The sequence below is a fragment of the Aythya marila genome (assembly GCF_965140915.1).
Source record: "Aythya marila genome assembly, chromosome: 2".
Taxonomy (NCBI): Eukaryota; Metazoa; Chordata; class Aves; order Anseriformes; family Anatidae; genus Aythya; species Aythya marila.
The window spans coordinates 52003453-52017828 of NC_139043.1; the positions used below are offsets into that span (position 1 = coordinate 52003453).

A 14376-nucleotide genomic window follows, 5' to 3' on the forward strand; every position below is an offset into this window, starting at 1 on the left:
CAATGTGAAGAACACGTGAAAGAGACAGGTCTCTGGGTTGTACAGGGTTTGATGAGTGCAGTTTTAGCTGCTGTTCTGTTGCCATTGCTAATGGAGCCGAGCTCTATCGGGTCAGCCAGTGGAAGGAATTTGATAAGCATCAGATTTAAGCACATGGCTGTATCTGTCCGATCAGCTAGAACACATTACAGGGTTTGTTGATTCTAGCTCTGTGCTGACTGCGGAAGGACGGATGATACCTGATGCAGAGTTAAAGCCCGTTGACATGAAGTAAATCCATTGAACTTTGAATGAATTTATCTGTTGGAGTGGGGGTGGGGGTGAACTGGAGCAGAGCTTTAGTTCGTTTGGAGTCAGCATTCTCTGTCTGGCGCTGGGAATCCCAGAGACACTTCCTGAGTGTCAGACTGAAAGGGTCGCTAACAGTTGTTTCAGCATTTCACGGTTGGTGGATATTTGCTTTGGCTAACACCCTGATGGAGTTTGCCATACGGGTTATATGTAGTAAAAAATTAAGAAGTCCAGTGTGAAAAATGTCATTTTTGGCTATGTTTCTGGAAGGATGCTGCCACAGCTGTAGAAAAAGACAACTGCAATACGTGTAAGATAATGGGAACTACCCATAGTAATTGGTTGAGCTACCATTGCCACTCCTCAGTCCTCCTCTTAGTCTTTTAGTCTTAAACCATCCCTTCCTCAAGGATCTAGCGAAGAAGAGATTGGTGTGGGAGCATCCCCAAACCAAAGCAGCCAGATGCAGGTTTCCTGACTCAAGGAAGGGACTGGCTGGAGTTGAATCCCGTGCCTCTTAAAGCACTTAGAGATCAAAGCTTGCTTCTGTTTCTCAAGCCAGGCAGCTGCCTCGCAGTGCTTGCAGGTGCAGCGTACTTTCAGCATTAAGCACTGTTCAGTGAGTAATTCCCAACTGTCTTCATTTTCTGGGTGAATCCAGAATTAGAGCTGTCTGGGGAACCCACCACTATTACAAACTTAGGCCAGGTAGGGGAGGGAGACGAAGGCACACGTTTTTGCATGTTTAAGGCACTAAAATGCAGAGCTGCCCGCTAAGGCTGCTAGTTGTTTGCCACCTTGATGCAGTGTCAGGGAAGAATCAGAGGGCACTTTGAATTACCCAGGCTGTTCCTTTGAGGTATTTTGAAAAAAGATAACCACTCAGGAAGAGTTCTACTGGGGATTAAAAGGCATGTTAACAGCAATTTGTGGGTTGTACAATAAAGATGCATGAAAGATCCGAGCTTATCTGAGCAAAAGCAAATAGGCAAATTTTGCCTGTATTCACAGCAAGGCCCGTGAGTTAATTTATTGCCTGTGATGTAGTGTATTTCATGGGAATGAGAAGTATATGTGCACAACACACACTAGGTTTTAGTAGGACTTTCCTAGAAAAGATGAAAATTCCTACAAGGGAGTGCTGGTCACTGGAAAATCTGAAATTCGATCAGGAGTTTTATGTAGAAGATAATGGGGCACAGTAGGTGGGATTACAGGAAGGGCAGAAAGAAGGACTTGCCATTTGTTCAAACGATGACCGTGATACTTTAAAAGGCAAAATAAAGAAGAGATCCCCAGGTGAGAATGGATCACGGTATTGCAGGTGGAGGTACAGGATGTGTCGTAGCAGGTTTGCCGGGTTTGAGGTTAGAAGAGATTTGCTCAGACAGGCCATAGAAACCTTTCTGGAACTTGTCCAGAGACTTAACTGTACAGAGTGCAGGAGCTTTACCCAGTGCTCATTCATCTATTAGGTAAAAGGTGCTTCTGGTAAATAGGACTCAATGTGTCTTTTAATATTCATGCTTGAGATGGCTTAAGTATATGCGGGGACTTCTGGGGGTCCATAGCACTGCAGAGCCCTGGCTGCAACGTAAAGTTGTGTCTGGCAGTGATTGCAGGTTCCAACATCACCACCCGAGGAAAAGCAGTTTTTATCAAGACGAGTCACATGTTGGGACTGGTAGTTTCTGTGGAACATGACTACAGATTAAAGGCAAAGACAGCTGCAATTATTTCATTTCTTGAAAGTTAAGAATATCCCTTGGGCTTTTAACAAATTATCACTCTAACAGCTGTCATAGTGCTGTGCCCTTTTATTTGGGCATTACTTAATTATTTGGGCATATACATAATATATTTGCTTAATATGTGATCACTGTTCTTCCCCAATAAAACTGTCCCACACTGTTTTGTGTTTGCTGACATAGTGCCATATAGTGTTTCTCCTTGCACTTGCTTCAGAAAAGTCTTTGTTAGCACCTCTATTTGCAGCTTTCCAATAATAGAAATAGGTTTCTGTGTATTTTTCATGTTACCTACTGCACCACAGGGATGAATTGTTTCGACAGAGCCTGGCTAAACTTCGAGAGCAGATAGTGAAAGCAAATACGCTGGTGAGAGAAGCAAACTTCTTAGCAGAAGAAATGAGTAAGCTAACAGATTATCAAGTAACACTACAAATCCCTGCTGAAAACCTCAGTGCCAACAAAAAGGTAATAACAAATAGAGCTGGGAAATGAAATAGTTTTATGCCTAATTCAAAGTGTGTAGATGTAATTAAGGCCATAAAAGATTATTTTTGTTGGATTATACGTAGGCAAAACACGGATGCTGTGTGATTTTAATTGTATTGAAAGTGAATAAGATAAAAGTGGGATTGTAGCGTTAAGTATGGCTCCTACTGTTCTTTCAAGTGTGTAGTAATAAGGATGTGCATTCGGTTTGTGAGCAGACATTTGTGTTCTGTTGCTGTAAAACCTAAGTAGAATGCTGCATTTTAGTTATGTGTGCAAAAATTACCGGTTTCTGTTAAATATTCTTATGATTTTTCTTGAGGATTTTCGAGTTGTAGTGTTGCTGTAAATAGCACTTAAAATGATACACCTGTCATAAGAGATTTGATTGAGAGCGTTGTTAATGATCCTGTGTGAATGAAAGTTGTCTGAGAAGAATAAAGAGGTCTGGATCTTCAGAGATGTATGGGGTATGTTCTGTTTGAGGACAAAAGCAGTATGGCTGGCACACAGAAGGAAGCTGTATGCTCTTTATTTCATTCCTTTTTAAGAGCACAATTTGAGTGAGAGGTTAAACTACTTACATGCAAGCACCTTTCCTGCAGTGATTTTTTCCTCCTCTGGTTTAGAGGGGCGCAATAGTGAGCGAGCCTGCTATTCAAGTGAGAAGAAAAGGAAAAGCTACTCAAGTGTGGACTATTGAGAAACTAGAGAACAAATTGATTGACATGAGAGACCTCTATCAAGAATGGAAGGAGAAAATTCCTGAGGTATTAATTTATTTTTTTATGAAGGGGATCACAGACTGAGTTTTTGTTTCCCTTTTAGTATGTTGTACAGATAAAGTGCAATGACTTAGTATGTTAAAGGATACAGCACTATGGTTAAAAAAAAATGAAACAGCTATGAACAAAATGCCCATGCAGAGTAAAACACAGCTATATCTTATCCTAAGTTGTATTCTCAGATGTAATTGTGTTGAGTTAATGACTCATGACACCAGTAAGAGCATATGTTTACCTGCCATAATACAGCTGCCATGCAGACAGGCATTAGTCTGAATTGAAACAGCAAACAGCATTAGAAAGAATGATTAAAATGTGGTTTGTATCAAAGGATGACTAGAGAGTGCTTATGCTGCTTAGATATACTTAAGGTGCAGAACACATGAGTGGGGCAGAACTTATTTTAAAATGTGAAATATTCTGTAATCTCATTTGTATATCCCCCTACCTTAAGGCAGTGAATAAATCAATATTTAGTCTGCATCAGTATCTCTGTCAAAACCTGATGGCATGTCATGAGAATTTAAATAACAGGTCAGCCTTTAGAAATGAGTGCAAGACTTGTCAAAAGCTTCTTTGTTTCCTGGCAAGAGACAGATGTGAGATTTGGTGTTCCGGAAGATGTCCTCAAGTATCAAGGTAGACGTACACAAGAAGTATACCTTACTGTCTTATGGCTGACATGGAGCATCTGAATTAATTGTATCAAGAATCATTCTCAAATATGTTTGAACAACTGTCATGCTTTTGTGCCCTTGGACAAAGCACTGCAAATCTCTAAAATTGTAACGCAGGGGAGGTCAGGCACTTCATCAGTGCCCATTGAAGAAAACGACGATTTTGCTGCTGACTTTAGTAAGAACTGATAACACACCCTTTCAGTACATTAACATGTCTTCCCGAGGCAGAATTATTCTTTCCATAGCATAGGTTGGGCATAATGCATGTGTTTTGTGTACTACATAGAAACACATGGGTCAAATACATGTGTTGAAGACAAAAGAGGAGAAGGGAAAGAGCTAACGTCCACTGAGGTGTGCCTATCATGCCCAGAATCCGTGCGAATTCTTTGTGGCTGTGTTATGGGGTACTTGTAGAAAATGCTGCAGACATGTTCTCAGCTCTTGAGGATTCTTGGGAACACTTGTAGGATTAAGCAGGAGTCATCCTGCACTTTCCATTTTGTCCTAGCAGCAGCCTATTCATCCTGGAGATGATTTATCCTTTCATTTAAAAAGAGTAAACAGAGCAGAAAAGTAAGGCGAAACTTCTTGAAAGCAATGTCTGTTGTACTTGCCAATGGTAAAGTCTGGTTCACCTTGACATCACTAAAAAATGTGGGCCATATTACTATTTACTGTAGTAAAGAAAAGATTGCATAATGTCTCATCTCAAAGATTTCATTACAGATTTCTGATAGCTCCCAGTCCCTTTCTGCTTGTGTTAACAGGAAGGAAAAGAAAAGAATGGTAGTCCCTTAGGTTTTGTGACGTGCTCTTGTCTTGGTTATTTAATTTTTATTTTCATGCTTGCAGTTTTTGAAATAACTTTTGTGCTCTTTAAAACAGGTAAGGAAGCTCATTGGCAAAAGAGGTGATCCTTTTTATGAAGCACAAGAGAATCACAATTTAATTGGCGTGGCAAATGTGTTTTTGGAGTGCCTTTTCTATGATGTTAAGCTGCAGTATGCTGTGCCCATCATCAGCCAGCAGGGGGAGGTAATGTGAAATAGTGCCCTAATGTATAGCGGGGCTGTGCATCCATACCTGTGCATCCATACGTTCATTCATTCATTGGTAGCATGTTTTTTTGCAGGGCGACTTAGTAATATGCACCATATTTTAATGAGCAAATGAGGCTTATTGACTTGTTTCCCAGTGAATAACTGCTTTGCAAATTGATGTATGTTTTATGTTTAAGTGTTTAAAGTTGCCCATCTACTAAAACGGCAGAATAAAATTTATAGTATCAATATTGGTAGCTGAGCAAAAAACAGCATATTGAAGTTTTGATGCACAGTCATGATGCTGTGTGCCTTTTCTGTAGCATATGAATTAAAAAGCTCAGTAGTTCTGCATGCAAACAGTTCCTTTATGTTCCTTTCTCATCTTTTTTGTCATTCTTACTTTTCCTTTGATGGTTGTGAGCTGTTCAGTTCTAATGCTCAGTGCTAGCTGCCAGTTTCTGTGCACCTCCTGGAGTTAGATATCTCCTGTCTTAATGTCTTTAAATCCTTTCTGCGTAGGTTCTGAGTGTTTATCTTGCCTTAGGTTGCAGGACGGTTGCATGTTGAAGTAATGCGAGTCACTGGGTCTGTCCCAGAACGTGTAGTAGAAGGAGATGACTCATCTGAGAACTCCAGTGAGAGTGGGAGTCTGGAAGTCATGGATAACAATGGAGAAGTTATTCACAGAGCAAAAAAGCTCTCCTGCAGGGTAAGTGAGAACACATGATGGATTTAACAGTTTCAGACCTTTGTAACTATGTAGTTGGTCTGATGTAAAGTACTCAGCTATGTCAGCTATTGCTTGCTTTAAATTTTCTAAAGAGAAAAGGAGGAGAGGGAGACTACTCTTGGTTCCAGTTCAGTGTATGTCAGTCTAACTGGCTGTGGTTGCCTGTGACTGAATTAAGTAGCCTTAGTTTCTGGTAAGCACAGGTCTACTTCACAAATACTGACATTACAAGAACTGGCTTTCTTGGCAGACACAGAAGGGGAAACAGTTTTTCCAGATATCCACTTCCTGTGATTTGTTTGATTATCTAATGTAGTATCTATGGTTAGTGTCTGGATTTCATTTTTTCTGTGATTAAGAAGTGTTTTACTCAAGTGTATCAACCTCAGAGAAAACGTGTGTGGGTGGGCTAGTTAGATGCCTGTAACAGTTTTTCTTGCATCTGCATTTTTGTATATGCAAAATACAGATTTCCCAAGTTTGAACATCTTTAGAAAGCAATTGGAGTTATCTGTTAAAAATTCTTAGGTGTTGATAATTTTGGTTGAAATGCTTCATTTTAAACAGTTTACAGTAGAGGAAATTACCATGAGAACATCTGTCTTATCTCCTCAGGTAAAAATAAAAGAAGCAACTGGACTGCCACCCAATCTCTCCAACTTTGTCTTCTGTCAATACACATTCTGGGACCAATGCGTGTCAACAGTAGCAGCACCAGTGGTAGATCCGGATGTGCCTTCACCTCAGAGCAAGGATGCTCATTATACAGTGACTTTCTCTCACTGTCAGGTAATTATTTTTTCCATGAAATAGTATTATCAGGAGGATGGTATGTTTGAACTAAGTTGTTCAGAATTTAAGCCTTGTTTTCCCTGGGGGAAGAAGGAGGGAATCAAGTCATATAAATAATGACTTTTGACAATAGTTTAAATGCTATAATATTTCACTTCACCACCTCTTCAAAATGTAGCAAAAGGAAAACATTCTTGTCATTTGTGGTCTTGTAAGTCATCTTTAATATGCACAGGGGGAACTATAGTTTATAGAATGACATCTTGTTATATACCTGTTGGGTAAGCTCAGTGTCTTTAAAAATGGTAATGGAGCTGTGAGGTGGTTTCAGTGGAAATTTTCAAGCGTGATACACAGGATGCAGAAGCAGTAGTTGCTGAGATGATTTGTCAAAAGAGTTGTGAAACCAGAGTCAAGTTTTATCATCCAAACTGTATGGTTGAGCCATGCAAGTAAGTAATTGTTTGGTGTGTCCTTACAAACCAATTGAGGAGATGCAGTTATTTCATCTGATTAGATATCATAAGTTTGTCTCATTTCCAGGACTATGTGGTGAATGTCACAGAGGAGTTTTTGGAGTTCATTTCAGAAGGAGCTCTTGCTATCGAGGTGTGGGGTCACAGATGTACAGGCAATGGCACCTCTGTTTGGGAAGTTGATTCTCTTCATGCTAAAACAAGGACACTGAGAGACAGGTATAAATAAAATGCTTCTGTCAGCTTTCCAAAGGCTTTCTAATACCTGTGGCTCACAAATCATACTTCGGTGAGGCAAGCATTAAGTTTTGTTGGTATACCTTTTTAGGTGGAATGAAGTAACACGAAGAATAGAAATGTGGATTTCCATACAAGAATTGAATGAGATGGGAGAGTATACTGCAGTTGAACTCCATCAGGCAAAGGATGTAAACACAGGGGGGATTTTCCAGCTTAGGCAGGTATGTCTTTTCGTGTTGTCTTATTCATACATACATTGATTCTTAATGTTATTCTTAGTTTCTCTCTGTTTGTTTTTCTCTCCCTCTCTGCCTTTCTTTCTCTCTTGGCTGCCTTCCTGCTCAGGGTCATTCTCGCAGAGTTCAGGTGACAGTGAAACCTGTACAACATTCGGGAACATTGCCTCTCATGGTAGAAGCAATTCTTTCAGTCTCCATAGGTGGAGTGACTGCCAGATCAACCAAATTGCAAAGGGGCTTGGACAGCTACCAGGTAAGACAGTTACTTTATCATGCACCGATTTATTTTGTTGATTTTGCTTTGCTGCTCTAGAACCCTGCCCAACAGAGTTCCAAAAGGGACCTTAGCTCACACACTGGTACATGATAGGTTAATTTTGTTGTTTTATATTTGTTTGAGTCTAATACATATATTTGATCATAGGGTGCTATATCTGCTTTTTTTTCATGCTTGTAAGTTAATGTATAACTGATAAAGAACCAAGTGTAATATTTAGGTATATGCAAGACAGCAGGTATATGGAAGTTGTTTTTACTTTTTGTGTGTAGAGGTGAAATTAATACGGGGTTACTAGTTTGGTTAGTTTCTGTCCCTTGTGGGACAGTGAAAATTAAGGCGAAAAGAATGAGGAAAAAAAAAGAGATAGGAAAATGTCTTAGTGAGATACTAGTTATCTTTTCAAACAGTTTACTTGATCACTGATTTACTGAATGCAAAAGGGCTGTTAAAGCTAGCAGAAAAAGGTCTTAAGAAGTATAAATGGCTTCTTGCTGCTACTAGATAAATTTGTATAAGAAATTAAGGATCCTTTTAACAGTGATAGCAAAGAACAAGTGGAACAGGTCACCCAGGGAAGAAAGGCACCTTTAGACGTTCAGAACCACAAGTAATTCTAGCCATGAGTACAGATGAAACTATAAAGTGAAAATATTGATGATACGCTTGCTAAGCCCTTTTTCTGGCACTGTAGTCTACGAACTCTTTTTTTTTTACTAAATGTAACCGCTAAAATCGTGGCTGAGATGCTGTAGTCTGAAGAAAGATCTGATCCTACCTGTTAATAAGGCTTTGGTTATTTGAATGTTGTAATTTTAACATTATACAAATTTGTTTGTGGCAAGATGCTTTTGTACTTGTGGTTTGGGGTAATTCTTTGATTTTTCTGTTGAAAAAAATGCATGTTCTTTTGTGTTTTACAAAATGTATTTTCTCCTACCAGAAGGAGGAGGAGGATGGTGGTGATATGGATAGTTACCAGGTATTGCTGCTGTTGCTGTCAATCCTGTGGCATGGGGCACAGCTAATGCTAATAGCCAGCAACTTTCCAATGAACAAGCATACTGGTGCAAGCAAAAGCAGCTTTGAAATATATGCTGTGCATTTAAGAGGCTACCTGGGCTATAAAACACTGCTATTTCAGTTTACCATGTGACTTTATACTCTTACAGTGTGCTCTTCTCTCTAGTACTCAGCAGTCAGCTCTCCTAACTGGCTACATGAATTGATATGGAAATAAAAGCTTAGAAACTTGAATTTAAAATGGAAATAGTTTCCAGTGACTATCTTAGGGGAAAAACAAAACAAAACAAAACAAAGCCTGAAGGTACACAAGTTCTTGTCAACCAAATTATACAGCATTGGGCTGTTTTGCTTTGTTTTCTAAAGAAAACATCTTAACCTTTGAAGTTGTGCAGTTTTCTGAAACGCTAGTGGGAGAGAGAGTGGTGGATGTGAGTGTGGGGAATACAGAAGTTCAGTGAAACATTTTTTCTATTTTAAGCTCATCTACATGAAAACAAACCAACAAACCTTGAGCCTGGCTCCTTGTGTGATAAGTAAATACAGGACAGTCACAGTTTAGAAAACTTAAAAGAAGAATCATTTAAAAAGATGGCAAGGGCCAGGATAAGAAATACCTAAAAATGTAAAGCACATTACAGATCTTACATTGAAGTCTTACTTCTAGTAGGCAGCTTTTAAGGAATTAAAACCAGTTAGGTGAGAATGCTGACATCCCATGAAATAATGGGTTAGGTTTTACAGCAAACTCAAAGATACCAGTTAGGTACTAACTTTTCGCGGGCTGTTTCTGCGCTTCCTGACAAATCACAGAGAAGAATGAACCAGATTTTCTGTGATACCACAAAGCATGATTGCATGATCGGTTTTGTTTGCATGAGAAATCTTTTAATTGCACTGATAGCAGCTGCTAGCAATGGAGTTTTGTGCAGGTTTGAGGGCATACTGACCTGTCTAATCTTCAGGAGAATCTATGATCAACTGATGATACCTGTTTTTCCTATTCCATATGTGATTAAAAAGTTTGATTGCCACTTCTGTGGGTAATTAGTCTTTGGTGTATGATTCTGTTCAGCAACTGAGCTAGTCACATTTTCTTTTCCTCCTTTTGGAATATGAAACTTGAAAACAAATAAGCTTCCATTCATGGGTGATGAGGTACTTAATTAGTGTGCATGTTATTTGGGGAAAAAAGTTTTCTGCATCATGCAAGCTGTTTAATAGCGATTCTGATGAATGTCACAAACTTCCCTGCCATTTGATCTTAACTGCAAAGCTGAATAACTTCCATTTTTCTTCCCATGTTAGGAAGAAGACTTAAACTGTGTACGAGAAAGATGGTCTGATGCATTGATAAAACGCAGAGAATACTTAGATGAGCAGATTCAAAAGATCAGCAATAAGCAAGGTTCAAAACTTAAAATTTCTCTCATAAGTACTTTATTCCCTATATCATCAGAAATGTGTCTTATAATACTACCCTCTTTCACTGTAGAAAAATCTGAGGATGATATTGAACGAGAAGCCCGGCTGGTAGAGCAGTGGGTAGGGCTGACAGAAGAGAGGAATGCGGTGTTTGTTCCAGCACCAGGCAGTGGAATTCCCGGTGCCCCTGCAAATTGGTATGTTCAGAAAAAACCATTGGAGTTGTTCGTTTCTTTTACATGAACGTTGCAAACTACAACGTAAAATTCTCAAGATGTTTTATAGCTTTCTAGGTTTTCCTGTAATACCTCCAACTACACTGAGCTGGCATAATAGAAGGTCAGGTGCTTGTTTGAAAGTAATGAGTGTTTGCTTAGTTCCTTTACTACAAAAAGGAGTTTTGAGATAGCTGTCGCGGTTTGAACATTGCCTTTGAATTTAATACTATTTTACTTTTTTTTTTTTTTTAGTTTTGAGAAAGCTATCCTGTAGTTTGATTCCTTTCAAAAAAAAAAAAAAGGCTCAATTGCTCAAAAATTAATTGTAGAACACATCGTTTAATTGAGCTGGGGTGAGGAAGGAAGAAATTCGCATTTAAAAGAAAATTTGAAAAGGAGCAGAAGAAACATATCTCAGAACTTCTCTTTAATTTCATTTAAATATGTGTTTTAAGGCTGTTGAAACTGACTTTGAAAAGTTAAAAAGGTAACATATTAAATTTGTGAAAGTGTGGACAAGAAATAAAAGCTCTAATCAAGTGTACACTGATGTCTCTGATAATGCCTAATATCTCTTCTTCATTGGGTGAATGACGTAGTGATAATTTTTCCTCTCAAATTTAGGATTTTTTTTCCCGTACTCACTTGAAGTCTGCTGTGGTCATGTAGGTAGAAGTATATTTATTGGTATAAAGACTATGTCTTGCCAGGAGTTTGCTCTAAGTAACCATCAAAATGTTGATAGTCTTAGTCGTTGGTCACAGTTAATAGAAAACTTGCATGGAGAACTGTTTGCCCAGATTAGCTTAGGTTTGTATTTGCCTTCTGTATTGACAGCAGTTTTTGTTTCAGGATTCCACCTGCAGGAATGGAAACACATATACCTGTCCTTTTCCTTGATTTGAATGGTAAGTTGTAACAACAGATTAAAAAAATAAAGAAAATAATAACATTTAGTTTGGATCAGTAAATTGGTAGATGGAAGAGTGGATCTTAAATGTCTCAGAAGATATAAAAATGTCCTGGCAATGGCACTGTCTAGTATGGCTTGGAGAATGTACTTTCTTCTGATTCTATGCATTGCAATAGTTAAGTACAACTGTTTTAAAATTAAGATAATAATCAGGGATCATACAAGTAGAAGGATTGGTTATACAACAGAAAAATGCATAAAAGAGCAAGCTTAGTCTAAATGGAATGTCAGGCAGGAAAATCCTGTGTGTGTTTTGATGTATAAATCCACACGTCATTAAAGCACTGATAGAGAATCTTCCAACTCTTCCACTGACTTATCTGTAGAGGTTTAAACAGATGGCTTAATTAAGAGTGTGTTAGGAGCATAACGAGCATTTTGTTAGAGTATCTGAGTGTTCTCCCTTTGAAGACAATTAGTTTTACATGAGGGAAGACTATGGATTTATGTTCTTGGAGCACAGATACACTGTATGCAGCAAGAGACTGGAGTTAGCACTATATTTAAGGACTGTTTAGGAAGTCTATAATTATAAACTTGGACATAAAGTGGGGAAGGATCCACAAGCCTAGTCACATCCAGCACTTCGGTGGGCTACTAGGCTTGTTTATACAGGCAGTACATCGATACCCACTTTAGAAATTGCTTTTGAAAAATTATATATGCTCTTCTTTCTGTGCTCACAGGAAATGTTTTTGATTTTCATTGTAAGCAGAGGTGAGCAGATAGAAGACCAAGTAGGATATTTAAGCAGGGTTATGGATCATTGCAAAACACTTTTTTTGTTCAATTAAAAGCCTAAAGTTACCAGAACCACTGTTGTCAATCTTGATACATCAGAACTGATTTAACTAAGAGATTGGCTGTTTAGGCTGGCAGGTGAATAAATGAGGAACTGATTTATTCATGGCTGGCTAAATTCCTTTCCTGAATACCTAGAAATAGTTCTGAATTCTCTTTAGGTCATGTGAGGACATGTTCAGAGGGAGTCTTGGCCCAGTTTTACCTCCCCACTTTTCTATGCTGCAACCGTCTTCAGAATAATGCATAGTAGTACAATTAATCACGATTAAATGTGTTATGAATACGGGTAGGATGTTGTTACAACTTTGTATTACAACTTTGCCTCCATATATTAATGTCCTTTGGTGCAAAACCATTTCATTCTCTGCATGTTTGTTTTGTTAGCTGATGACCTCAGTGCCAACGAACAACTTATAGGTCCCCATGCATCAGGAGTTAACTCCATACTACCAAAGGAGCACGGGAGCCCCTTCTTTTATCTGCCGATCATAAAACACAGCGATGAAGAGGTGAATTGTTAGCAAGCCTCCTTCTTGACAACTGCAGCTTATATTAAAGCTTTCTTCTTATGTTTTATTTTCTCCTTGTATGTATTTAATCACTATGATTATGTTTCTGTATTAGAAGTGCTGCCTTCAGTTTCTGGCCTGTTTGGGTAGGATTTAAGAGGGTTTAAGAAACTTGTTGGCTCTCCTGCCTTAATGCAGAGGTGGAAAGTCTTTGCTCTTGGCAAAAGTCTAATTCAGCTACCTAACTCACAATTCCTTTTTTTCTTCTTTCCTTGCCCCTTCATCATTCCTCTTGTAGGCTCCTAATTATTCAGAGAAAACTGCTTCCTTTACTATGCTGACAAGGCAAAGCTTAATGTTTTTTAAAAAAACTTTTTTCTTCGTAGTACACAATTTTTTAAATTCAAAAAAGAAAAGGGGAATTGTTGGAAATTAACGGTTCTGAGTACATTTTGGAGCTTAAACTGTATTTTTTCTACTTTCTGTGCCATCTCAGACCAATGCTTAAGAGTCCCTTTGCACAATAAATGTCAAGCTGAGGTTCAGGAAGAGACGGGGGGATGGAAAAAGATGTTCTGCAGGATGGAACAGATTTATTCTGTATAGACCATTGTAACCTAATCTAATCCAGATGGAAATCTTGCCATTGAGCTCCATACATTTTTAGTACAGCTGCAATAGGATTCCTTTTTCTTCCTCCAGTATTGCTTCTGTTCTCTCCTCTGCTTCCTTCTGGGTGAAAACTTCTTTTTGGGGTAGGGGATTGTGCTTCCTATTGTGTTTCCTGATATCTTAACACCTCTTTTGTGCTGCTTCTGATTGCATACTACGAAAGGGTGGGTTTAGTCCATTTTGTTCAATGGTACTTATTTTTCTTTCATAAAAGAATTGTTTTACTCCGCGTTAAATCATTGTAAATTATTTGTTAGATTGAGACTTTGATTTTTCTTTCCTTTCTCCATTTGATTTGTCTGCATAGGTTTCAGCCACTGCTGCTTGGGATTCTTCTGTCCATGATTCAGTGTACCTGAACAGGGTCACTCCACAAAATGAGAGGATTTACTTAATAGTGAAGACTACTGTGCAGCTCAGTCATCCTGCTGCAATGGAACTGGTATTACGGAAAAGGATTGCAGCCAATATTTATAACAAGCAGGTAAGAAGTTTACATATTCTTTTATTACTAATTTTGTTTGGTATCCCTAATTTTATGAATGTGTTTTCTTAGCTGCCTGCTTCATTTTGCATGTCTCCTATTCTTATTAAAAACAAATGAAAAACAGATTAGCTTAGATTGCAGTGATGCTGTGCACTTCTAGCATAGCCTTTTGACCTGTCAATATTTCAAACTGATTTGTTTCAAAGCATAACAGGCACTACTTTTGCAACAACAGCAAAGAAAGTGGTTTAACCCTCTTGGTTGTATACTTGAAATGTTCTTTGATTTTGAGGAGTTTGCAGTAGCTTGTCTAATATAGGGTTACTGTAGCCCACTCTGTTCCTGACGGCATCTTTGGGGCATTTAGATGTTCGGTGTGAACACAACATATCTTTTTCATTTCTTTATTATTTTCTCCGCTAATTACAAACTAGGCTTGTTTCCCTGCACTGCCCAAATGTATATTTTTTTC

The 14376-nt window shown here is 38.5% G+C and overlaps 1 protein-coding gene across 9 annotated transcripts in view; it reads left to right on the forward strand.

The window, feature by feature from the left end:
• Nucleotides 1-14376, forward strand: part of KIF13A (kinesin family member 13A) — a 115252-nt gene that overhangs the window by 86507 nt on the left and 14369 nt on the right. For 6 of the 9 annotated variants that reach the window (XM_082753278.1, XM_082753277.1, XM_082753272.1 and 3 more), the window contains 14 exons: nt 2345-2507; nt 3158-3298; nt 4882-5031; nt 5584-5748; nt 6385-6558; nt 7105-7256; nt 7366-7498; nt 7623-7769; nt 8737-8775; nt 10125-10224; nt 10312-10438; nt 11312-11367; nt 12621-12745; nt 13725-13901. In XM_082753278.1, coding sequence (XP_082609404.1) covers nt 2345-2507; nt 3158-3298; nt 4882-5031; nt 5584-5748; nt 6385-6558; nt 7105-7256; nt 7366-7498; nt 7623-7769; nt 8737-8775; nt 10125-10224; nt 10312-10438; nt 11312-11367; nt 12621-12745; nt 13725-13901 — 1849 coding nt within the window. The remainder of the gene's footprint in view (nt 1-2344; nt 2508-3157; nt 3299-4881; nt 5032-5583; nt 5749-6384; nt 6559-7104; nt 7257-7365; nt 7499-7622; nt 7770-8736; nt 8776-10124; nt 10225-10311; nt 10439-11311; nt 11368-12620; nt 12746-13724; nt 13902-14376) is intronic. The other 3 variants (XM_082753273.1, XM_082753276.1, XM_082753280.1) reach the window with 1 other exon arrangement.